Source organism: Sceloporus occidentalis, unplaced genomic scaffold (assembly GCF_023333645.1).
Source record: "Sceloporus occidentalis isolate IW3139 unplaced genomic scaffold, rSceOcc1.0.p SCAF_293, whole genome shotgun sequence".
Taxonomy (NCBI): domain Eukaryota; kingdom Metazoa; phylum Chordata; class Lepidosauria; order Squamata; family Phrynosomatidae; genus Sceloporus; species Sceloporus occidentalis.
In genome coordinates, this window is record NW_028317273.1 from 420,027 (window position 1) to 445,807 (window position 25,781).

General features: G+C 42.3%; 1 protein-coding gene across 1 annotated transcript in view; it reads right to left on the reverse strand.

Annotated features, from left to right (window-relative positions):
* Positions 1–5,740: 5,740 nt before the first annotated feature.
* LOC149275224 (receptor-type tyrosine-protein phosphatase T-like) overlaps positions 5,741–25,781 on the reverse strand; it is a 97,866-nt gene continuing 77,825 nt past the window's right edge. Inside the window, exons 15-32 of the mRNA XM_089504892.1 lie at positions 24,799–24,828; positions 23,354–23,496; positions 21,002–21,037; positions 19,677–19,864; positions 13,166–13,253; positions 12,261–12,337; positions 12,120–12,156; positions 11,527–11,624; positions 10,898–11,014; positions 10,538–10,692; positions 10,012–10,147; positions 9,749–9,898; positions 8,906–9,079; positions 8,286–8,417; positions 7,089–7,214; positions 6,847–7,010; positions 6,537–6,672; positions 5,741–5,794 (exon numbers count right to left, since the gene is read on the reverse strand). Of these exons, the coding sequence (XP_089361018.1) occupies positions 5,741–5,794; positions 6,537–6,672; positions 6,847–7,010; positions 7,089–7,214; positions 8,286–8,417; positions 8,906–9,079; positions 9,749–9,898; positions 10,012–10,147; positions 10,538–10,692; positions 10,898–11,014; positions 11,527–11,624; positions 12,120–12,156; positions 12,261–12,337; positions 13,166–13,253; positions 19,677–19,864; positions 21,002–21,037; positions 23,354–23,496; positions 24,799–24,828 (2,041 nt within the window). The remainder of the gene's footprint in view (positions 5,795–6,536; positions 6,673–6,846; positions 7,011–7,088; positions 7,215–8,285; positions 8,418–8,905; positions 9,080–9,748; positions 9,899–10,011; positions 10,148–10,537; positions 10,693–10,897; positions 11,015–11,526; positions 11,625–12,119; positions 12,157–12,260; positions 12,338–13,165; positions 13,254–19,676; positions 19,865–21,001; positions 21,038–23,353; positions 23,497–24,798; positions 24,829–25,781) is intronic.

The window sequence follows — 25,781 nt, forward strand, 5'->3', positions numbered from 1 at the left end:
TTGGGTTGGCAGAACAGTATAGACTAGGGTCACCAGGCACAGGTGGCATTTCAAATATCACATTGCACTTTACAGCACCTGTCACCCCCAGAAGAGGGTCTCGACTGTACAGGGTGACTCTAATGTGTTTTGGAGAGGTTGCTCAACTTAGCCCACAACTGTAAGATTTAAATCTCTGTCCTTTTCTAATAAAACTGATAGCTGCACATACTGGAGGTACAAAGATGGTGTCTCATCCAAAGCCTTTGGCAGGTTCACATTAGCCCTAAATATGACGTTGGGGTTTATTCACTAAAGGGAGAGTTAACAGGAGAGTCCTTGACTTCTTTATACATTACGAACAGCCAACCCCAGTGAGCTTCTGCTGCAGGAAGAGATTGGCCATTCATAATGAATAGCGAAGTGAGCCGAAAACACAACTCTCTTGCCAACTCTCCCCTTAGTGAACAAATCCCTTTTCGGCCAATATATTTGTAAAGGATCATTTAGGGGCTAGTTTCCATGCTGACAACCCCAAGTTTAGGGGCAAAGAGCTAAACCTGGGCTTGTCACCATGGAAACTAAAGAATGTCCTGCCGATTCGCTACTTATTTAGAACTTGGCAGTGTGATTGGACATTATAAATAAGACCCAATGTGTTTTTAGTGGTCATCCGTATCTGGTACAAGGTGCAATAGGTAGAACGAGGTAATACCACCTCGAACTACAGGTAGCGACATATGTCAAATTCTGGCCATGTGGACTCTGTAGTGATTCTTTGGTGACCTATTTGCATGTTTAATTCTGTCTAAACATTTGGCCAATAGTGAATTAGATGAAAATGAGCAATTAACATTGGGGTTTTATGTGTCAAGAGCAGTTCTGATGAGGGTTAAACGTTGTGTAGTAACCAGAGTAACCAATGGGATGCTCTAGCTCAGTGCTGAACGTATACCAGAATTATACTGTATGCATAACCTCATTTGTCTGATTTCATTTGCGTGATGAGCCAAGTGGCACGTATGAGCCCTGTGTGCCCATTTAAGAAAATATTTTAACAAGGTTTGGATTTTTATTTCCATTTAACAGACTCTTGACCCCTTACAGCTCTCTGTCCCCATCCACCCTCCCTCTGAATTAATGAGATGATGGCTGAGGGCAGAGAGGGGCATCCGAGAGTAATGTCGAATTTGGGAGATGGCGGGCAGTGCAGACAGTGCAAGCCGCGCATCACTTCAGGGGAAATTTTTAATCATTAAATCGGGACGAAACGCGCAGCCTAGTGATGGGTACATAAGAGCAAAGGAGGAAAAATTGGAGCGATGTAGAAGGAAATAAAGAAGAAAACAAAGAAGAATGAAAAACATGTACAGAGGGAAAGGAGGAAAGGCAGGATGAAGAGGAAAAAAGGATAAAAATATGTTGGAGGGAAGCAGAAAAAATATGGAGAAAGTGTTGAAAGAACCAATAAATAGAATTTTGTCTCAATTCATTGAGCAGACAAAACTTTGCTGTCACCCCCCCAAATATCTTTGAGGCTCCTTGAAGTCGAGGCCACCCAGTCTTGGTAATATCATGTAGCTGAATATACCGAAACATGCAATCAAAATTTAAACTATCAGTTGGATCTTCCTCATCGTTCCGACCTTTTCACACAGCTAGATTCTTTAATCTCACCCAAAGTTTAGCATTGGTTTAAAGCTCATGTTTTCCATTGTAACTTACTGGAGATACCACATTTAATTATTTTTATTTTTTTAACACTGAAAATATTTTTCTCTGTTCATTAGAAATACCATACCAATAACTGTATGTACCTCCGAGTTAGCTATGTATGAGATATCCTTGGAGAAAATAGGTTACGATTTGTGAAGACCACGTGAAATTGGGTCATGTCATAAGAGAGGACACTGTGACTGAGAGAGTTTTGATGAGACGAGTTTGAAGGGTGAATGTAATTGAAAATATTGATTATTGTAATGGGGAAACATGCTGTTCTAGTTGTAGATAGTTAGAGAAGGCTGGGCTGGCACACAATTTGTATGCAAAAACCACCAGGACGTTGTCCTCACCTCCCTAACCTCTTGGACCAGCCAGTAGATATCTAATTGAAATGAATGTCTGAACATTCCCTGGCTCCTTTTCTCTTGTGTTCCTGCCACTCTTAAGCAGCTTGGCTGGCGCTTCGTTCTCTGTATCGGATCACATTCCTCCGAGAACAGAGGACAGAACTATTGACATTATTATCAAGTAGGTCACCTTACATAAAGCGGCAGTGAGTATTCGATTGGGGGGGGATGGAGCAGGAAAGCCATGCCAGTCGTTCAGGAGAAAGACGCCACAGGTTGCCTCTTGAAAGCGGAAAGAGGTCCGATTCAGAGCAGAAATTAATCTTAGCTCCTCGAGAAACGCATTCCCTCTCGCTGATTTGTACGTCTGTAATCTGATCCTGAAGGATCACGTGGAGCTCTCATATATGTGTTAATGTATGGTAGTAATACTAGTAAAAATAGTTTATTGAAACATAGAATTTAATGGCAGATGTGATAGGTTTGATGGCATCTAAGCAAGAGACTCGGATCTTAATGAGTCCTTATAATATAATATATATCTTAATTGTACCAAAATAAATACGTTTGTTTTTTGGCATGTATGAGAATGAATGAAACTAAAGAACGTTTGGAAGTTTAGAATTATACCAAGGAGCTAATCAAGTAATTGTACCTATTGAGCTGGTAGGTTTCATTTTTGTCTTGAATCGTAACTTGGCAGAAGGGGTTCTGATGCAATTAAAGGGTTGATAACCATGGCTTTTGAGTAAAAGCTGGCATTCTGCAAAAATAAAAGAAGCATTCCTTGCTTGTTTGTGTGAAGCAAAGCTATGTTTTGGGGCTATTGGCCTTTTGGTCTAATATTACTTTATAACTAGCGCCAGTGGAGATATTAACCAAAGTGCTTATGTAGTTGAGGCCACGGGTCTTGCAAGCTATTAAGTCATCTTACATGGTGCAGAGATGTCACAGTTTTCAGTATTGCTAAAATACTTTGGAACGTGTAGCTGCCGACAACCCACCTTTTACAGCTCTGTGCCACCTCGAGCAAGGAACGTTCAGGGCCTGAGCACGGGCTCCACCAGGCTCCCCAATCTGTAGAACACAAAAGACGCTCTACCAGTACAAATTTGTCCTTTTTAGTAAAAATGTATTGTGCCGCCATAGCAAGACACCTTCTTGCTACAACAAGGTCTGTCACTGCTGCTGGCTGGCCTGGTAAATCTTCCATTTAATGGGACTGCCAGTAGCTGCAGCAGAAGAATGGTGGGTGGACTGGCATGTGAGTAATTGACCCACTGGCCTGGCATGGGACCCTGGAATGTTGGTAACTAAGGAAACTGAATACACATTTCAGCTTATTTATAAAGGGTAATTCTTGTGGTGTTATCAACATGGCAACAATGGAATGATCCAAGGAAGATCCCGTGGGTTGCTACATTGTATACCCCCCTAAGTGTCGTCTTTGGGACCCAAATCCCGCTTCCTGTTTCACCTTCCTCCCTCTCTTTTTCCAGGAGCTCAGAATGTTTGGGGTATAACAGCTGTAGAACCCTAATAATGCATATAAAATGGCAGGACATGTGTTTATTTTATTATCAGAATTAAATTTATATTCTAAATGTTTTACCCCATTACAACAAATACCTCCAAAAAATCCCCCAAAAATCGAAGCCCCGCCACACCCCCTAAATAAGCGTTTATCTGTCTGTATGATGCCGATCAGACCAATTCATCATTTTTATAGATAAACTGCTTGGCGGAATAAACTATAGGATTATTCCCCTCTTTCTAAATGCATGGTTATCCGCGCTACTGTTACTGCTCCTTCTGGAGGTGTAAGGATGTACAGTTTTTATTATACGGTTGGAATAGATTAGTAAGGGATAAATATGCAGAAATTATGCAAAAATTTCACATTCCTGGTCAATTTAGAAAGTTGTAGAAATGAATATTTTGACAAAGGAGACCTTGGAATCACGATTATTATGCGTATTCAGTCACCCATATGAAGATCCGTCACTTAGATGTACGTAACGAAATTGCCTACGGTTTGTGTTATTCAATCAGTGTGGTGTAAAAAAAAAATGAATAACTAATTATTTCCCTGTCCTAAACTCATCTTCTCCTCTATCCTCCTCCTCAGGTGCCAGAACCGATCAGCTGTCACTGAAAGAGGATTAGCAACCTAATGGAAGGTTCATCATGCAAATCCGGTGACAAGCAGCTCTGATAGCTGGTTCATCTGACATGCAGGTACATTTTTAGTTCTAATACATACAAATTGGATATTTTAATCTTTCAACGCCATTACCTGGTTTTATTAAGTCACTGAAGCGTAAAATGTTGGATTTAGGAACGACACCTGCTTATTGAGAGGAAGGACATTTGTAGAGCCCCCTTTTTCAAAGCGATGAATTACCGCGTTATTATAAATAAAGCTCTTTGACGTTTTACATACTAGACCCTATAAAACCAAAGTTTTCTATTGTGTATGGCAAGAACCAGGAAACTGCTGACAACAGGCAGATATGGGCAGAATATGGCCCTCAATGACGCTCCCATACTCTTGGTGGCCATGATGTTATGTGAGGGTCTGTGTTGGTAAAGATAAGACCCACTTACCCTCCCATTCCATAATCTGCCACAAAACCACACAGGGTTCAATTTTTGAACCTTGCTGATTGAAGAGAATTCCCATAATGTATGCGCAGAAGACCTGGCTCCACCATCTGCTCCGAAACAGGCAACAGTCACAAGGGAAATAAGCAAGGAGTGTTTCTAAGTAAACCGAATCGAGGTCGTCTTTGATGCAAACATCGTTTGCTACATTGTGCCACTCAATTATATTTTGGGGACACTTCCAAGTATAAAACAAATGTTAAGAAAAAAAAGACATCACAATTTTATTGGACGTTTCATAGCAAGACATTGCCCCAAAATACAAACAGCTTTCAATCACCCCCCACCCCCCAAGAACATTTACAGCAATAAATAAAGACGTATCATTGAAAAGTAGACAAGACCACATCACCTGTAACGTGGGGGTTCGCATGGAGTCCTCGGCTGCAGACCTTACAAGAGGAGACCTGCTCGTAGAAGCATAACAGCGGAAAAAGCATGCGCAGAGGAGACGTTAAGAAGCAGCTCTGTAACGCCTTGTCTCTGGCAGTGCCATAGTTTACGGTTTTTGTGAAGGAACAAGTACATTATGATAAAATAGCTGGAGTTCGGCATCTGTTTGTCTAGTTTTTATCTGATATTCTGTGCTGGGTTTGAACAAACTGATTGGCTGCAGATGGAAGGAGAGTGGTGGGGAAAATAAGAAGGAAGGAGAATCGGGTAAGGCAAAGAAGAAGGGCAGGACGAAGACTGGCCTTGTCCAGTTGTTCAAGAACGAGAGTCCAAACTAGACGGACAGGCAGCATTAGGCTGAATTGTTCGCTGCTGACCAACGAGAGCCATTAAAATTAAGAGGCATCGCTGATAAAAGGCTGGTCTGTGAGTTGCCTCTAGTTGCAGGTGCGTCTTGCAGGCGTCAGCGTTGGAACCCAAACGGGATAAATTTGTGACCTCTTCCTCCAAGGCAGGCTTTCAGTCAGCAATGTCCACTGTCTGTCCATCTACACCATGCACAGGGCTTCTCAGCACCACAGGGCCTGCCGAGGACCAGGATCTCCACGTTTCATCTTTCCTCAAAGCGAGAGGATTCAGAAGGAACTCAGGTATTCCAAGGCAACTTCATATACATATTTATACTGCTCCTGTGGGTTTAAAATGACAAGAGAGTGAGGATCAAGAAAAAAAAAAGCGTGTGCATCATCCTCATGGCTTGGTCTACAAATCTAAATAAGATACACAGTTGTTTTTCCTTGTAACGTTGAGGCTGCTTGCTGTGTCCATTGGAGACTTTGTGGTAACGTCTCATATCTCCAGAAATGATTAAAGTAAGTTCTGTAACCGTCCTGTACCTCCTATGCTGTTTGAGGTCACTATACATTATGGAGGTCCAACCCCAGTGAGCTTCTGCTACATGAAAGGCTTGTCAGCCCTGTATAATGTATAATTAAATCAGTGAGATTTCATCTGTTGAATTATGTATCATGCAGGGCTAGTTTACCCTTCTTGCCATGAAAACACCATATCTATAATTCCCCGATCCAAAGGTCTTTAGACTACTTTACTTATTATACGACAGCCTTTCTTATACTGTAAATTGTAAAGTGAATCTCTCTGTGCTAAGCAAATAAAAATATACATACAGGTATATAATGGGGTTTATGAATAAAGGTTTAGCCGGCACAAGTGTACAAATTGTTTTGTAGCAACCTGTTCTGGAATTCCACAATTATGTCAAAATGGATCGGAGAACAAAAAAACCCATAATCATCCCACAAAACGTGCCACAATGTATATATAGATATTTGAAACGACGGGCTCTCTCTGTCACCGAGAAGCTTTTGGTAAATACGCTGGTAGACAGAGGAGGAAAAGACAATAACTCACCAGAGACTCCACCATGTTGGCCTTGTTATTCCGTAAGGTTTTCACAGTGTGAAATACATCAATGATATTTTGCTGCTGGATCATCTCACAGACGCTGCAGATAGCGCAGAATGTCCCACTGCGACCTCCTCCGTTCCTGCATGGGGGAGCAGAATGAAAATATTTTACCCGCAAAAGGTTATATTCTCCTACCACAGCAGCACTTAAACTAGGGCAGAGATCGGAACTCCCCCACCTAATGGCAGGGGGGCAAATGGGTCAATCTTAATGCTGATTAACCAGGGCACAAGGACACCATTCTTTGACTTACAGGCAATGAACTACTGTCCTGCCTTCTCTTCCATCGTACTGCTCTTGCCATTTCTCTAACCGCTGGACCACCTTGAGTATGGAGCGTTTGGATGGGGGGGTGTCCCGATAGGCCGGCCAACCTATGTACTGTAGGTGCTGTACAATGCGGTACCCGTCCTGTGGCTGAAAGAGATCAAGCTCCTCATTTTCCTGGTTCTAGAACTAACATCATACCATGCTGATGACTTGAATTATCCTCACCCTGGCCATATTACAAATCCGGAATATTCGGGTGATGGCATCTTCGTCGATATCGGCCGAGACAAATTCCACCTGCACCGGCCCGTAACAGCAGGACGTCTTCTCTGGCCAGTATTGGAGGCAGAGCTAAGAAGACAGGATCAGATAATGAAAAACACACATCTCCAAGCAGAGCAACACCACGCAGCGTAATGTAATAACTCAAGGTGAAATAAAAACATATTGGTGTATTATGCAAAGGAATGCAACGTCACACAGAGTTCTATAATTAAGTCCTCATGACATACTGGGTGGTGTAATCATGTACAGAGACAGACAAGTATCATGCAAAGGGATGTAATAATATACAGTTAGTAAGGGTAGATGTCTGTGGCACAGATGGTAAAAACATGCAGGAATCCCAAACTGGAGAACTTGCAACTGTTTTGTCAGGATTAAGACAGACAGGTTCTTTCATTGAAATTAATCTTATTTTGGCTAAGCCCCCAACAGAGCACTATGGCAATGGAACTTGTACCTATAGACTAAAAAACAATTGAAAACATTAATATTTTGGCAACCCTGTTATCCGTATGGAAACCGGTCTGTCATTTGGACAGACACTAGATAAAATTTTGGTTGTTGCTACTTTAGAGAACCAGGAATCTCACGCATTTGGACTTGGATTTTATTATGCTGGAAACGTTTGCACAGATCGAGAGGACAAACCAAAACTGTAACTGAAGATCTGGGAATTTATTGTCTAATCTGCCTATTTAGAACCCATCCTAGAAGTTTCTCCTATGAGAAGAACCAAGCTGACCAGATATATAAGTTTAGTGCTTATTTAAGTATGGATTGTGATGGAGGCGGCCCAGCCGTTTGTTCAGGAGAAACTCGCAGAGGATGGCCCAACAGAAGACGTAGTTAGGTCAGAAACATGAATATACCTCTCTACTGACAGGAGTATCAAAAGTGCTAATAGATCAGGTGATTGCTGGGAGGGAGAGTATGGTATTAACATGGGATGGAAGTTGAGCGAGAGATGACTTCGTTTAGCTGACAATGACGCTGATGTCTGCGTAACAGATGCCTTGCAAGGGCGGCGTGGTTCATTCGAGACCAGGTAAGATGGCTTTAGACAAACTGACCAGCAGAAAATATGTGCGCAGGTATGTAGGAGCAGACATAGAAAGGACGGGCAGGTGATTAACATACCTGTGCAGCATCCATTTCATTTAGCATCACAATGGAGGAGCAGTTGTAGTCAAACACCAACCTCCAGAAATCGGGCACAGTATTGGGTAAGGGGTGCTGCGTAACCAGGAACGCAGCCGGCTTTTTATGGCTCTACAACATTAAACATAGAGACGGTCACCAGCTGTTACATAGGCAGTCACAAGCAGAAGAAACCTAATGCATAGTGTCCTGCAGTGACATGGATGAGACGCAGGCCCCTCTGTCAATGGGCAACATGGAAATACACACATGATCTGACACAAGGCAGTCTACACACAGTACGGTTATTCCGCTGTCTCGGATCACACAACCTGTCAGCTCGTGTGCGACAAAGGATTATCTGCAGAAATATTCCCTGTGCAGCAAATAGCTGTCAGATCTCTGACACAAGCCAAGATATGAGGGCCACCCTCGGGAGCATGACAAGAAGGACACGGCTCCCTGTGACAGATCGTACACACTCCGGAGGGAGTGACACGCGAAACCCGTGTGTTATGCGGCAGATTAAGAATCGGTCGCACACAGATAATAACGCACGATATACTTTTCTGTGTGTAGAGTAACCACAGCTATACAAATGCCATTTCCCCAATGCATACATCCATGAGTGTAGCGTTAATGTAATTGCTGGTCTCTCCGTCCAGTGAGATGAGGAAGGGCAAGCATCGGTCCAGGGGCAAGACATCAAGAGCGCGGTTCTTGTCATGGTTGCGGGGTAGTAGCCCAATGCTGCAGTCCTCTGGCCTGGCTCGCGGGGTCACAATGTTCAGGGTCTAACGGAAAGTAAAAGACTCTATTTAGACCTATGGGGTGAGATATATAGTCAACTGCAACTAAAGACTTTTGGGTTGACACAGCCATGTCCATCTAAACTATCACCGTTTTATGAGCCAATAAGGTTAAAGGCACAGTTCAATCTCATTATAAATTGGAATAGACATGTAATGTATAGATCTACATGTGTGTGTCATATATACACACAATACTTTACCTGCACTGCGAATATTGTCGAATTTTTTTATCCATCAGCGTTGATACTTTAGACCTTAAATCCAAACTGAAAGGGGAATCTTTCACCAAAAAAATGTATCTGTGTTTGGAACCGTTAAAAATACTCACAACTGATGTACTCCTCTATTAAAGTAATTATAAGAACTTGATGTTTTGAAAGGTTGCGGAATTTATGGAATTGCTTCAAATGAGAACAGATTTTCTTTGTCTACGTGAGAACTGTCCCTGACTTCTCTCTGCTTAAAAAAGCGGTTTGCCAGATAATGGACTTTCCTTGTTCAATCCATTGTATACATCAATTTGTGAAACATAATAGTCAACCGTTGATAAGGTATTGTGAACATTAGCGGTTGCACGCCATTGTATGTTACTATATCGTTACAGGGAGAAGCAGAATTTTAATTTTGTAGTAAGTGAGATGGGCCACTCACCTGGAACTCATCTTTGATCTGGCTGCAGTTGGTCTGTGGGTCTATGCGGCTTATGTTGTAGTAAACGGAGCGAAACTCGCACACTGGGATTGCCGTGTTACCGCATAAGCAGGCTTCCAGGATAGCGTCATGCACAAACACATACTGCTCCTAAGGAGTGGGTACACAAACAGACCGTTTTCCCTTATTATATATCATCAGCCCAGAGGTTCTCTTTCAAGAGAGCTTTGATTTTACCCCAAATACCTGTATTATAATCTTACCTCGGTTTGCACCATGTTTACTCTTTGTGCTCTGAGCTCCCGTACACAGTTGAATATATCCACCACTCCTTCATTCTCTGCCATATCCAGCATGATGTCAATAGCTATAAAGCAGCCAGTCCTTCCAGCTCCAGCACTGAGGAATAAAGATGAATGTGTTGTAAACATGCTGTGCTTCACATGTGTAACTCTATGAGTAGGGACATCATCTGCTGTAGATGGGTTCCGTGAGCTGGTTGCCCACCCTGGGGGTAGCGGTCCACAGCAGGAGTACCAGAGGCATAATGTACATAGGATAGGAAATGACCGGGACAATGATAGGCTAGTAATCGTAAGTAGTAAAACAATGGTAATACCATTACAACGTATTAACATAGAATGTTAGGTTACTTAATAGGTCATAAACTGGACGGAGGGAGCACAGGATGCCCCGGTATGGGCAGTACATTTGTAGACTAAACGCAATGTGCAGGGATCAGGAAGAAGCGGCAGAGGTTAAGAGATATTTTCAACTCGAAAAACTTACCTGCAGTGCACAGTAATGGGTCCAGACTCTGGCGGGTTGAGGAATTTCACCTGTCTGACGAAGCCTAGGAGACCAGTGGCATAGCAAGGCACACCATGGTCTGGCCAACTGGTGAAATGGAACTGGCGGATCTCCCGGATTTCATGGGAACCTTTCTGAGAGACACAGGGGAATATCTGATACCCCCTTATACAAACCCACCACATAACATCTTATAACAGCATATCCTCAACCACTGAGCTTAATCTGATTGGCAATGTTAAACTGTAACCGCTGATCAATAATATTCTCATCAATTTAACCGGACACTAAGGTCAAAAGAAAAAAATATGGTGATAATACCTTTGAGCAAACACTCACCTTCTGGACTGTGAAGGTCCGGATGACGTACTCAGCCAAGGGCTCCGTTTCTATCAAGGCGACTTTGATGTCCCCATAAACCTCAGTTTCATCCGGCCAGTATCTGACGCACTTTACCTGGTACAGAAAACAGAAACCTAAATGTACTTGTAGACATGAACTGACTCTGCGAAGATACCCTGTTTATATTGGGGCCAGGACAGAGTCCATTGGGATGTTTCTCAGTTGGGTTGGGAGATAGGACACATCGAGTGCTATGTACATGGATTCTGTCTGGAACTAATGGTGATTTGAGTCCATAATGGCTTTCCCCCTGAGAACAGCTGATTCTATGGATGGAGGTCATGAGACACAATGATTTACCCTGAAATTTTAGTGTTTTTCTCGACTGAATATCACTTCCCTGTCATGTTCAACTTACAAACCTGTTTTAAGGTTTATTCCTTTTTACAACTCTTCTGGTAAGTTACATTTCTCTTCTGGAAAGCACAGTTCCCTGTGTCAGTTTCTTATTTTACAATTCTCGTTTTCCCCAAAAATGTGAACTATTGCTGAGGCGCTTGATAAACAACTCATTTTTTTAGTACCACTAAATGGTTAAGGCCGTGTTATTTGTTTGTGACTCTCACCCGTCCAACCTCCACCAGATTTGTCACCATGACCACGCTGATGGAGTTCTCCTGCCAGACCATTCTCCAGAAATCCTTTACAGTCTCTTGCATAGGACCTGTATCATGAAGAGGTGAACGTTAGACACTGTCCTATATTACTTTTCTCCTGCCACTCTAATGTATTGATCCTATACTTAGTATTCCCGTGTCATTAGGTCATAATCTGCCCCTACTGCCCCTTCATCAGACTCTAGCCTTCATCTTTCTTTGAACACCTGTAATATGCAACAGATTCCTTCTCTGCTATATTCCTCCTCCTTCAGTTCTTATGGTGCTGCCCTATCTCATAGTTTCACAGGTTCGGAGGACGGTCAGACTGAACCCCATTGACCTTCCTATATGTTCTATCCTGTAGTACTGAGGAGCAGCACAGCTCCTTGGTGTCCATGCTTGTTCCTGTGCTGACTTGTAGGAGGTGGTATAATCAAATTACCCCATTGTGTGTATAAACCTGTAGGGGCTTGTTTGAGTCAGGACCGACTCTCCTTTATATGTCGCCCTGTATTGAGGGGTGTCACCACCTACGAGTTGCTCATTGAACACTTTCTTACCTTGTGTAGCTATATAGTGGCGAGGACGATGATATCCCTAGAAGAAGAATAATAGGGTGAGGAGAGAAGAGAGTGAGAAAAGATGTCTATCAGAATATCTTTTTTTAAAATCTGTATGATTTTTCTATTTAGGTGACTTACATCCACATAGTTGGCATTTATGTAATCAGTGTGCGGATCGCCATCTATCTGCTGAAGCCGAACCCGGGAATGATCATCTACAGAAAAAAAAGACACACAAAGATGTCAATCAAGGTCAGTGACAAAGTGACAGCCAGGAGTCACCGACGTTTGCAGCCTGTGATGAGGTTCTGAGGCAATGGCACGTGTCACCTCTGGCAAAGTTACGGATAAAGTCAAAGATAAAGTCACAATCACTGCTATAGGGGAGACAGAGAGCACACAATGCCTGATAAGTAATTCCTATAACAGGAGGTCACATGACATAAAAATCAAGAGAGGAGAGCTTGAACAATGGAAGAAAAAAAAGACAGACGTAAAAGCAGGAAAGAAGAGTGGAGAAATGAAGTTGGAAAGACTGGAATTGAGCGTATTAGCTGTCATGAGTAATGGGGGATGGCAGCTATCTAGCTGGTTGGGCAGCAGGGCCATCTTTGACACTAATGGGGCCCAGTCGTACCTAAGTGAAGGTGGAGGTCTGTGAATCCGCTAGCACAGACTTGTCCACTGGCGTCTTCCTTCAGCATACCGTCTGCTGTATCACCGGCTATTGTAAAGCATTGGGTAATGGCGTAATAACCCGGCGTATTGCAATAGCTGGTGATGATGGGGCCACAGGAGGAAAACCTAATGGAGAGGTCTGTGCCGACGGTTACCCATAAAGTAGGTCTGTGTTAGACAGCTCTGTGGAGCATTATAAGTAGAGTCAGCAGCGGGTTTCACTTGCACCGTAAGTGCATACAGTGAGAGAACTTTTAAATCTGTTCATATTACCGCTCCTGGCTTGCCACCTACAGACCAGAATTTCAGAGGTGTAGCTTGCCCTCCACTTTCATTCCCCATTCCTTGACACAATTACCACTCACAGGATATGATGTTCCCGTAACGGTTCTTGTTGCGGTTTTCGTCTTCCTTGGCAGTATCCCAAGATGCCGTTTGACCCTCGGGGAGTGCCTGTCAAAAAAAACAGGAAAAATAACATCGTAGAGATGCCATAAAATGGCATAGCATGTACCTAGCACGTATATATATTTATTTGCGAGTACTACATGGATCCAAACTATATGACGCATCATGCCACTGTCTAATGGTGATTAATGGAACTCATATAATGCCCTTTAGAGGCCATTCTCCCCATTGTACTTCTGTAGATAGGGATCACACCTCTGCCTGTATGTGGCCCTTCGTATCAGCTACCTTTTAAGCCCATGTTCTTTCCCAGAATGTGGTTCCCTTACCCCAACCTAGCCCCCCCCCAAACATCGCTGTCTTCACTTTCTCACCAACTAAAGCGCTTCTCCTACTTTCCCCTTGCCTTTCTCTAAAGTCCTCTATAGCAGCAAATTAGTTAAAAGGGACTGTCATCTGGCAGCGAGAACACACAACCTCACTGAAAGCCTTTTTGTTATTGGAGCTACATCCTCTTTATGGGGATAGACAGGTAATGAGCGGTTAATTGGGACGACGGCTTTGATCAGAGGTCTATTTGCCTTTTTAAGAATCCAGCATCCTAATAGCGGCTAATCTCCCAGCAGAGCCGCCGTGAGCAGTAACAGCTCATTTCCATCCCACTTCAAAGCATCAGAGGGGAAAACAGACAGTATTATCAAACAGAGAGGTTGCAAGGGGGGCTTCCGTCAGATTGCGGCTTACAGATATGCCATCGGAATCTTTTACAAAGTAGGATTCTTCCATTGTCATCTCCGTTCTCCTGGCCACTTTCTCGTACCTACCTGCCCTATCTTTCATCAACAGTCAACTTTCGTTTTAGCATATCATCTCTCTCAATGCAGCTTTTTACCCTTTGAAGTTCTAAATCATTGTTACCATTTCTCACATAGGATAAACAGTAGGGAAATAGACTATCGCAACATTCTTACCCCCTTTTGCTGCTCATAATAAAGTGTGGATTTGATCCCAGTGCCAAAATGACCAGACTCCTATAACAGCACATAAAGAAGCAATCTTTTCTTTCGCCATTATAAAGAAAAAAGAAGCATAAATCCCCTTAAATATTGCATGGGGAGGAACATGGTGTACTTTCAGAGGCTTGGAAACTGCTCCCAATCAGATAAGGGGGATATTCTGCCCGATTTAGCATGTGCAACGACTTCAAATAGTTTTAAAATTATGCAAATCGCTTTATCTGCGATAAGCTGGAGGCGGCGGTATTTTTCAAAGCGTTAGAAGCGTGTAGATTCTCACTGGGACATGATGATTCACAATTACCAAAGGTGATGTCAGCAATAAAGATGGCAACTTAGCAACACTAAGTCCAGCGCATCATCAAAATGGTGGCCAGACAACCAAGAAACATGAACAAGACCGTATCCTAGCAACTAAACATTACGTTTATTGTCTTAATAAACAAACATGTTTACTCACCGAGACTAAAATCTATATACTAAATTGGAGTTGGGACATATGGTACTTGTAAATACAAGTATGCAGAAGTGCTAGCTAGTGACTGAGCTTTACTTTAAAGCCCACCTTTGTCTCCCCCAAAAAAGGATTAACACACCGATACTTCTGAGCCGCTTCCTACCGATTCTGGTCACTTTCGTCTTTCTCTGGGAAGGAGAGTGGCATTTGGCCACTTGTCCGTACCTGCATGCTTAGGACTCCCTGCCCTACATATGGCTATCCAGCCCCCACAGCTGGCTAGCCCTGCTCCTTCCTCCACGTAGTCCAGAAGTTCCTAGGTATGGCCATTATTCTTGGGGGAAAAAGCCTAATATTTGGGTATATGTCCGTACCGGCAACTTGTGTTTCCATAAGTTCCTTAGGTTGCGGGAGATGTGGAAAAAGCCTTGTCTGCTCATTGTGTTCGCACTCTGAACACTTATCTCCTTAAGGATTTCTTATCTCCTGTACGGGCAGAAGGAGCTTCTGGAGGCCCTTAAGATAAATGCTAAGTGTCTACAAGATTCTGAACTAATGACAAATGTAACAATCACACAACCTACTCGCATGAGCGGTAAGCCCATTAGATACGCTTACATACATTATACACAATCTATATGCACAAGAAACACCTTCCAACTTAGCCCTATGATCAGGAAACTCCAGCTGATATATTACTTTCTCTTTTCCACGTAATGATCTTCTAAACTCAAGGCTGTCCATCTGGCTTCTCACCCCTAACCCCTCCACAGGACCTGCTGACCCAGAGGCAGGGCTTTTGTAGAAACCGGTCCAGTATGGATCTCATACATTTAAAAGGATGTTTGGCGATCTGGTTCAAAAAAAAGTTGATCTTAAATCTAATCTGTTGGTGGCACAATGGTATGAGGTGGACAGAGAACATTGTTGCGCTAATTATTATTATTTCCTCGAATCTCTACTTTATCTGTTGAAGTAAAATTTGACATTTATGTGTTTTGACTATTTCACTTATCAGCTTTTTCCAAGGAAGTCAACATTCTTCTGTTGGTTTCTTGATGTTCCTCCTTATCTGCATTTGTATTATTGGAAATGTAATTACTATTGAGATACATTATTAGAACTTATCAGGCCTGCTCTGGCTAAGCATACATTTATTTGCTGGAGGTGTCATTGGCTATACTTTTATTTTCACTTAACTATTGACAAGGCCAACAAGGTTTAACCCTTTACAAATCCTCTAAGATTCCGTGTGGTTCATTAACCAAAAAAAGAGTTTGCGAGTTGAATCATATCATCAAAAAGTGTGCGTCTCGTACGTTGGTAATTTTTTTTTGCGCTATAAAGAGGTAACCTCCATATCTGCAGAAAAAAGTATAGATGGCTAATTTCATTTATACAGATCTTACAGATTGTGCTTTTACACTTTTACACTTTTATAAAGTGCTCTATTCATAAGGCATGAAAAGTGCAAAAATGTAAAAAATTGGACGTTTCCATTGGTTGCTATGGTGATGAGCCATGTCAGAAGTGACAGTAGTGCAGCTGTAACAGAAATGCGTCTATAAAGGGTGGTAATTCCGTTTATTGCGCAACATCGGTTTTAACCCGCGAATGTAGTCTTATCACCATAGTCACCAATGGAACACTGTCTGACTGGACCATTCCGTCGGTTGTTATGGTGATAGGATCACAAACTTTGCACCAGAATCACCATTTAAGTATCAGCCCACTGATCTTATAATTGAGCCACAATACCCCTGATTTGGGTCGTTGGGGCAGGGGGTTAGACTTCTGTTACCATCCGGCCTGGGTCCCCTATGCGCTTTTGTCTGCTCTTCCATGGTCTATGACACACAACACGATGTCACTGATCCTGCCAGAGAATTGACCGCACTGATTCCATGACATATATTTAAGGCCCAGTAATAAAGATGTCTGCACGCTGTGTGAACGCCGCAAACACAGCATAAGCAATCATAGTTTTCTAAGCCTGGTTTCCTTGACAACAAATAGAATTCGGGCAGCGAATAAATGCAGCTGAAGCTTCTGAATCGCCTCTGATTGTAAGCAAAGAAACGCGCGGTTTGTGCTGGAAATTTCCCCCCCATTAATTCCCTCAATATCTCCGAATAGAAGCGCTGGTGAGAGGACCAACTGATACATATTTATAAAGTTATTCTGTAATGCGGAGTTACCGGGGAAAGAGATGTAGAGGAAAGAGGGGGAGTGAAAGCGAAAAGGAGGGGAGAGACAGATATAGGAAAAACAGGAGAAGGGAAGAATAGAAAGGAAATAGTGAAAATAATAAGAGGGAAAACGTGGAGAGGAGCATGGGACTAGAAGGAGATGGGGAAATGTAATGGAGAGAGCGAGGAAAGGAGAGAGACTCGCGGATGAAAAGATTTAAGTGACAATGAAAAATCAGCAGGGAGAGGGGCATTGGGGGCACTGAGTGAGATGAAGGTATAACAAAGGCAGGGGCATATTAAACGTGGATTCAGAGCACTAGCCAAAATGAACTCACCGACTCCTTTGTAAAAACTGATTAAGCGCGCCCTCTAAACAATGTCCTAGCAGCATAGAAAAGCATACTCTGTGTCACTCTATAATGTCGATCAGTTATGTCGCATATATCTGTACGGTGGGATGGTAGAACAGGGTGAGAGAATCTGGCGCATCCAGATTGGCAACAAACCTCAAAGGCGTGGGGCAGACTACTGGGCACAGCCGGGCTGGCTTAGACCTTGCCACTTCTGTGTCTGAATCTTGCGTACGCTCTGTGACAGAGCAGAAATGGCCTATTCATAAATACAAAAATCCTATAAATGGATGGCGGTTAAGATAGTTCCTCCATAAACAGATCTATTAAAAAAACAACAAAACTGAAGGAAAAGAAACAAAAGCAAGAAGCGGGAGATGCAGTATATAAAACTTTGAGAGCTAGAAACCTGGAGGAAAGAAAAGTGGATGCATGTTTTTTGACATCATTTCAGAGATGCTGATGACATCATCTAAACAACTACTGAATGATCTACTAGATCAGGACTATCCAAAATCCCCATGATATGGGCCAGATAAGCTCTGCCATTTATCTGCGGTCTGTGCCATTACTAGAGTAAAGAGAGAGGCTGGCCACTCTACTAAAACTTGATATTCGGTAATATAATCGTAAAATACCGGTGATCTCCGGTAATCTGAGCCCCATACAAAAGCTACAGCCTGCCAACCCTGACCATGCTGCGTCTCTAGAAATTGCACCTAATGCAAATACCCCACACTATCACGACTATGTTGTATATTCGTTAGCCCTTTTGTTCGGTACATTGGGGTACCTGCGAGAATGCCAGTAGAGTACTGGTCGCAGCGGTATCTTTCCAAGTTGGAACCTCGTTGGAGATTGGGACGCACCTAGAACATTTCTCTAAGACGTATCTGATAAAGGTAGCGCCCGATGCTCTTTCCGTTAATCTTGGCAGAGTCCCAGTCGCCCAACGACCATGACGAGATCATCTGCTGACCTGGGCCAACATTTGTTGAATACCAGAGATGGTATATATATGGTACATGGTTAGTTGACCACCCAAAGATTATCTGATCTGTATGCGCTTGGCTGTCGGTAATAGGATAGACAATAATACGAGAGTGAGAAAGATAAAGAGAGGAATTTGAGTTTTCTTTCATCCTGTATAATCTCTCAAAGACTGATAGACAATATATCCATATCTGTTATGTGAGGAAGGAAGATGTATGAAAGTGATTAGTGTAAACAATGGTCAGGCGGGATGAGAGCAGCCATTCCAGGGAAGAATGGGTTAATCTGTATTTGTGTTTTAATAGCTCATCTTACCCTGGGGCAACTGCCAATCGCTCTCAACGGGGCTAATGGACAGCGCAAGGGCTCTCATCGAGTGGAGTGGGTACGGTCACTGCCCCTAGCTGAGTTACTGGTTTAATGACAGCCCGGAGCTTGAATTATAATGCTTCCAGTTAGCAGAGATTAACCTTTGAATAGAATAAAGGAGGGACGGGGCAATGGAAATTACCACTTCATAGAGGAAGAAAAAAACAGCGGGCAAGCAAGGGGACACGCTCAACAAATAGGAAAAGGCATATAGGCCAGTGGCAACAGAGCCAGATAAAGCAATGGAAGGTTATCCAGCAGATGGGAGCCCAGGTAGTGAAATGACAGACACTTCATGGTCTTTAGTATATAAGAACATCGTAGGAACACTTTAAAAATCCACCAATGGCTGCATGTGCGTATCCAGCACGCGGATGCCTTAAAGCACCAGGGGCAACTTGAATTCTCTGCCTAGCCCTAGACTACTACTTATGAATTAAATAATCACAGCATTTACTGCCCACAACACCTCCCAACTCCACGGGGAATAAGCGACGTAAGACTTTCAGCCAACACAAGACCATGCTTCATCTCAATGGCATAGAAACCTCAGTGGTAGCCTTTTACGAGCCTACTCAGATGCTATGTCCTGCTTGAAGAAGCCCAAGACATCTATAGTTCTCTAGTTAATGAGATCCTGGCGTTAGGCGAGATTGTAGCGAATGCGTAGAACTTCAAGAGCGGAAGTAACTTTTCAAGTGTGCGACGGCTGCATCATCTACACCTACGCACCCAAACGCACCTTTTCCCAAATCAGCAACATCACATGGGGGGGGGGACTGGAATGTTAAGTGGGACATGGCCCAACCATAGTCCCACAAACCCTATATGATATATAATGTACGTATATAAACATAGAAATTATTATATGGAGTCTCAAGGTTAACAGATGGGTTATATGGTGCCATAGCGGGTATTCTGAGGTTCCATGGGGGTTATGTGTAAATCATATCTATACCCATTAAGCATGTATGTATACACATATACATATGTAACATGTTAATTGTAATTAGGTAAAACATTACATTAAAGGCATAGCAAGAAATAGAAAGTAAAAAAATATTGAAATGCATGTAGAAGAGGGCAATTACCTCATACTCCTCTTTGAAGCCATACCCCTGGCCCCTTTTCATCTGCGTTATGTGTTGCAGGAGGTCTGCCACTCGGATGGCCGGCTGGAGCTGCCCGCGGGGATATGCCATTTCGAGGGGCTCACAAGCCCGGTACGGGTGGGTCTGTATGGTCAGCGTGGGCTGGCTCATCTCCACGTGGCTGCTGTCTGTAAGGGAGGCAATGGTGGCAATCATGCTGGGCCAGAGGTGTGCACGCTAAACCTTAACTTTTAATAAGCAAATTGATTAAAATTCCCATTCATAAATATATACAATAAAAAATATAAATATTCAAACTCTTTATAAAAAAAAAACCCTTTAACAACTTACTATAACAAGTAAATTAATTCTACAGTGGCACTAAAGCAGCGCTGCCATAGGTACTGGCTTCAGGGGGGGAAAAGGTGGCAATCATGTTGCGGGAAATGGTGGGTTTGGAACATTAATTAAAAAAAAATAATTACCATAAAATTATAATATTGTTTTTTCAATATATAAATCTATATATAATAATATCCATTAACCAATATTTATTTGTGAGATTCTGAGACTTCTGATATTGTACACTGACATTAATTTGCCCCAAATTTACAGCAGAGGTCAGATAACACCTTACTTTTCAAGAGAATAAGAGATGCCAACTATTAAGGAACGTAATGTCCAAAACTGTAAATTCATAGTGTGTGTATATATTATATATATAATTATATTGTAATATATATGTTGATGTTCAATTATTTTCACTAAATACTACACTGTTTTCATTTAAACTAGATAGGGCTTTGTGTGACGCTGCTCTTTTAATATATACTTTTGTGTTGTCAATTTTAATCTTTAAGCGATCGTGTAAGAAAAGATAATACTTTTTCCATTAAACTTAGGAAACAGCAGATACAAACTGAATCCTAAATGTTGTAATAAGGACAAGAGGACACCTTGTAAGACCGGAGACTGACAGTTAAGTCAATTGAAAAGTGTTTTGTTTGAAAGAGTAAACTAAGGAGCTATCAATAACCCACAGATCCTGACAATATGAAAGAAGACACAGGAAGGGATCTTGTCTGATGGAAGAGCTGCGGAGGGTCAATGGCTGGTAAGGAGCCAGACTTTAAAGGCAACCATATGAAAGGATGTGCTTCTAAATATTCACCCTTCAGTCACCACTAACAGGGCGCTGGTCTTTGCTCTTTGGTAGGTACCTCAGTCGGGCAGAGGTATATACACCTGGGGCTTTGCTATTATTGGTGTCCCAACATCCACATAAAGAGTGAAAATCATGTTTCAATCAGTAAAGATTTTGGTACCTAGAAGGGTTGATGAGGGCACGGTGTCGGAGGAGACTAGCGAGAAGCAGCGGCATGATGTGGCCCACACAGGAGGTGAAGAGGAGCAAGAAGAGAGCATAGAATGAGAACCCAGCTGGTCACACAGGTTCCCTCACCCATACCCCCTCTAGAACCCTCAGAAACACAGTCTATGTAGAGAACAATCTAAGCAACTATATCTCCTCCGCATGTCAGCGTTACCATTACATATATCCGTCTATTATATCAGCTTCACTCACTCAGGAAGGGTTTTTAATATCTGCCTCACTGACTCAGAGACATTCTAACTTGCAATAACGCCATCCATGCACTGATTCCTCTCTCAGCCATGCGGGTTCCACACTCATCTTATGATATTAGCATTTACTCACCCCTTTTGCTCTCCTTCACACCCACTCCTATGCCTGTCATTCTAATATTAATACCGCTGTCAATAAGCGATGTGTATTTTAATGTTGGCATGATGGATGTTAAGGTCAGCCACACTCATTATAACTGCATGAGTATTCTAGATCCAATTCTTGATCTAATGGTTTATTTCGATCTAGCACCAGTTACAATCTTATCAGTGGCCGTCTCCGGTGATAGTGCCACTTCTAACAATGTCTTGCTCATTATATGGGCAGTGTTATTCATTAGAAAGCCTGTCCCATTCACCTTACGGCCCGCAGTCCTCATTAGAACGTCTGTCTAGCTCGGTGTAAGGTCCTACCTGAGTAGCATGAATTGAGTAAGGATTTTCCCTGCAGGTTTTTGCTTTGTACGGAGATGGAGCAGGGAGAGGAGGTGCCTGCAGGAGAGACAGATGAGAAGAAAGATCAGGCCGGGTGAAGGAGACCCAGCATCGTTGATCAAAAGGCGCCCACTATAGACTAGCTGCATGGAAGAATATTTAAGGAGTCTGTATAACATCTCTAGGGTTTATACAGACATCTTATCGGATCAGATACTTGGGCAAAGGATTTTAAGGTACATGTTCAAACATCTTAGAGATGCACGAACACAAATGGAGACACGTTCTATCCTATCCAGGAATGCGAATGAATGTGAGGAATGAACCTCATACAGATGGCATAACACAGTACATGCCGGAAAATGCAGATATTTTGTATACAATTGTGAAAAGTTGCACAAATTAAAACTGACATAATAATTAGGTAAGACAATAGCAGCGAAGGGGGCGGCTTTAGTAACAAAGTGCACATTGTATCTCTACTGAGTCAATGTCTGGCACCTGCTCATTGGTATTACTACCGAGTGAATCTCGTGAAATCCTGCAGTATTGTGCTAAGTAGATGCAGCTGATAACCCGTTAATCCACTACCACTGTGCAAATAATATTCAGTGTGACTTTAAAGATTTCATGGACTTTTCCCTGTTTTGAGGCTGCTAGAGGGTTACATTAAGAAGTGGTGTGGCTCACAGGGCCTTTTGGCAACCTGTAGCCATGAAGGCTTCTGCAGTTAATATAGGGTCCAAAATACACAGCTGAGACACAGAACGCTTCGGTAATCCTACCCAACACATGATAGTACTCTCTAGAAATAGGCCGTATAAATGCCCATAGAGGGAACAGTAAGGAGATCCAGCATCGAAAGAAATGGTTACATCACGTTACAAGTCTTCTTACGGGCCATTTGTTACAACCAAAAAAACAAGAGATGGTGGCCAAATTCATAATATCAAGGCAGCCATGAGGGAACTTGCCCCCTCTGCTTAATTTGCCACCACTCCCTTGGGTGCTATCATTGCTTTCCTGTTTTTCCTTTGTCATTCAAGCTCATTGGCTGGTCCGTTCTTTCATTGTCACTGTGATTGGATGGCGAGTCTCTCGTAGTCTCCTGGTTACTGTGATTGGATTGCGAGTCTCTCAGTCACTGTCATGGGGAGGTGATGCTATCGTAGTCTCTCAGTCATGGGGTGGCGATTTCTTTCCCTTTTATTGTATGGTGTTTTGTTCTTGCAGTCTCTCAGCCGCTCTCATTGGGTAGCAATTTCTCTCATCACCTCTCAGTCATTCACATAATTCTGTGAACTTCTCTCATTACCCCCCTTTCAATTCAACTGCATGACTTCACTCTCTCTCACCGAGCATAGACTTCTCACCTCTCAGCCACTCACCGTTCATTATGTCAGTCATTGCTCTGTTTTTCACCCACCTTCCGCCACATCACATCCATTCATCTCCTTAGTCCAAATCATTCTTGTTCAGTCATTTGGCTGCATACAGTCTCGTGATCAAGTGTCTCTAACTTGTATCTTTCTAATCCTAAAATGTAATTCTGGTCTGTCACATTAGGAAATGTCCCCCGCTACCCATGCTGCTCTCACTGAATCCATTCACGTCCTGGCAGCTGGAGAAGGTGTCATCATTACGAGTGGAGCTCAGCTTGCTGGAACTTTTATCTGAAGCCACCAGACCCATTTCTCTCTGGGATCCACTTTGTGATTCCTTCTGTTTCTTAGCAAGTTTCCTATAGGAATAATAAAAAAATAACCGTTGTTGAGACACATTGAGTTGAGAGCACAACAAAAAATTATCTCTCCAACCCTACAGAAGCAAAGACAGATGCAACGTCCCACCACAGAACAGTAACAGCAGCAGAATTCTATGACAACTGAACAACCTTTACATTGACGCTGTTATACAAATGGGACAAACAATGCCCGTATAGGAACAACCTGGCAAGAAACTCAGTTGAAAGATATAAGTGGCTACATATTAACGTTTGTTTCTCCGCATGCACCTTATTGCACATGGAACATCAATAATAAAGCAGCAAGTCTAAACCCATGCAGATGTGAGCCACAGCTCAGATTAGATGACCAAGAAATTCTGAGAGAACGGGGTATTTCAGTTGGCGCTAATGAAATTGTGACATTCGACAAACGTTCAATTATTATCATTGGCGATACCAGAGGCTGCTGTGTGAAATAATACATTTTAGTACTTATTATGAATGATAGATTCATCTCAAGAGCCTGAATGACTTTGCCCAGATTATTGCTAACATGAGGTTGACATGCATGCTTTCTGCGGGATTTAAGTATTTATTATAAAATCATGGACTGATAAATAATTATACCCATTGGTGAGGAGTCTGATTAAATTTCTAAGCAGGAACAAGACTTTGGCTCCAATTGGGCTTCTAAACAAATGGTCCTAAAGTGGGTGGAACATTATTTTTGACCATCTTTCACATTGTGTTTTTTTGCCATGTTTATCTCCAGACCAATGGTAGGACAACACTACAGGATAAAGATCCCAAAATCCAGAAAAGCAACATTCCTAACCCCACAATGTCTGATAAACTCCTTTTGTATAACACATTATATTTAAATATTTCGCAATCTTGTCATTTCTTCTGCCACTCCCATTACTTCATAACCCCTCCCTATAACTCCTCCTATTGCTTCATATTAGCCCACCCCTAACTATTCATATTGTATAACCCCTCCCTATAACTCATCCCATTACATCATATAACCCCTCATTATAAAAACCATTATTTCATATCTACCCCATATACCCCTCATTGCTCCATATAACCCCCCATAAATACATCTCTTACTACATCTAACTCCACTGTAGAACACCCCAATACTGCACTTTATAATCCCCTGCCTATAACTCTTCCCATTATGCCATAACCCCCTCCCTATATCGTTTCATATAACTTTCTATCGCAGTATAGTGATGGGATATGTGATGGAGAATGTACAAGAGTATTGTTGTCAAGAGTGCGGTAGAAAGAGTGGATTTCGCAGGTACTTACAGATAGTATGAATAGGAGTACACATTTCTTCTAGAAGATGGAGAGCAATCACATGAGGGGGACCGAAAAATGGAAGAGAAAAGAAGGAATTGTTAGATGTGACAGTATGATGTCATCAGGGTGACAGCGTGACCATATGAAACTAAGCAAGATGATCACCTCCCAACTAATGTCAATAAACACTGTCTCTTCTCTCTCTTCCACAGCTTCTGTTTGTACATGGCTGTTTATCGCTCTACATAATTCTTTATAATAAGCACAGCTATCCCTAGTGCTTCTCCTCCTTCAACAATACAGATACATCTCTCTATCTTTGCTATAGACAGCTATCTTTCACCATAGGAAATATACCTGTTCCCCATCCTTCTCTTACATATTCCAAAACCAAGCTCCTTGGAGCTGGAGCAGAGAGCTCATGTTCATCAGTATGTAACATCAATTTAGGCTCATTGAACTACTATTGTATGGAAACAATTATGCGTGATGCAAACAGCTGAAGATATATGTATACCAAAAGATGATGGACCTAGATACAAGAGGGTCTAGAACACATGCCAGAATACATATATACTATAAAATGATGGAGCTGCTAGAAAAGGAAATTCTATTCCAGTTTTTGTAAGAGTTTCTACTTATTTAATATTACACGCTTCACTGGTGTCATTTCCTGACCAGGGATCATCTAAGCTAGGTGAAAAAAGCCATTGGCAAATATTGTCCCTTACCTTTTTCCTGGTTCCAGCGTAGTCAACCAATGCCCTCGAGTCCTCATCTTTGACCTGTTACAATGAGTCAAAATTCTACTTAAAATTAAAGAAGAAAAATGTTCTGCAAAGCTTGTCTGCTAAAAAAATAAATGCAAAGCCATATGTTATAGAAGCCATCATCTTCTGTGATGGGCACAGTTATATGACTTTAACTCAATAATGAAGTTCTGTTGCCGTTTGGTGATAACATTGGCAATTATGGACCATCACAAGGCT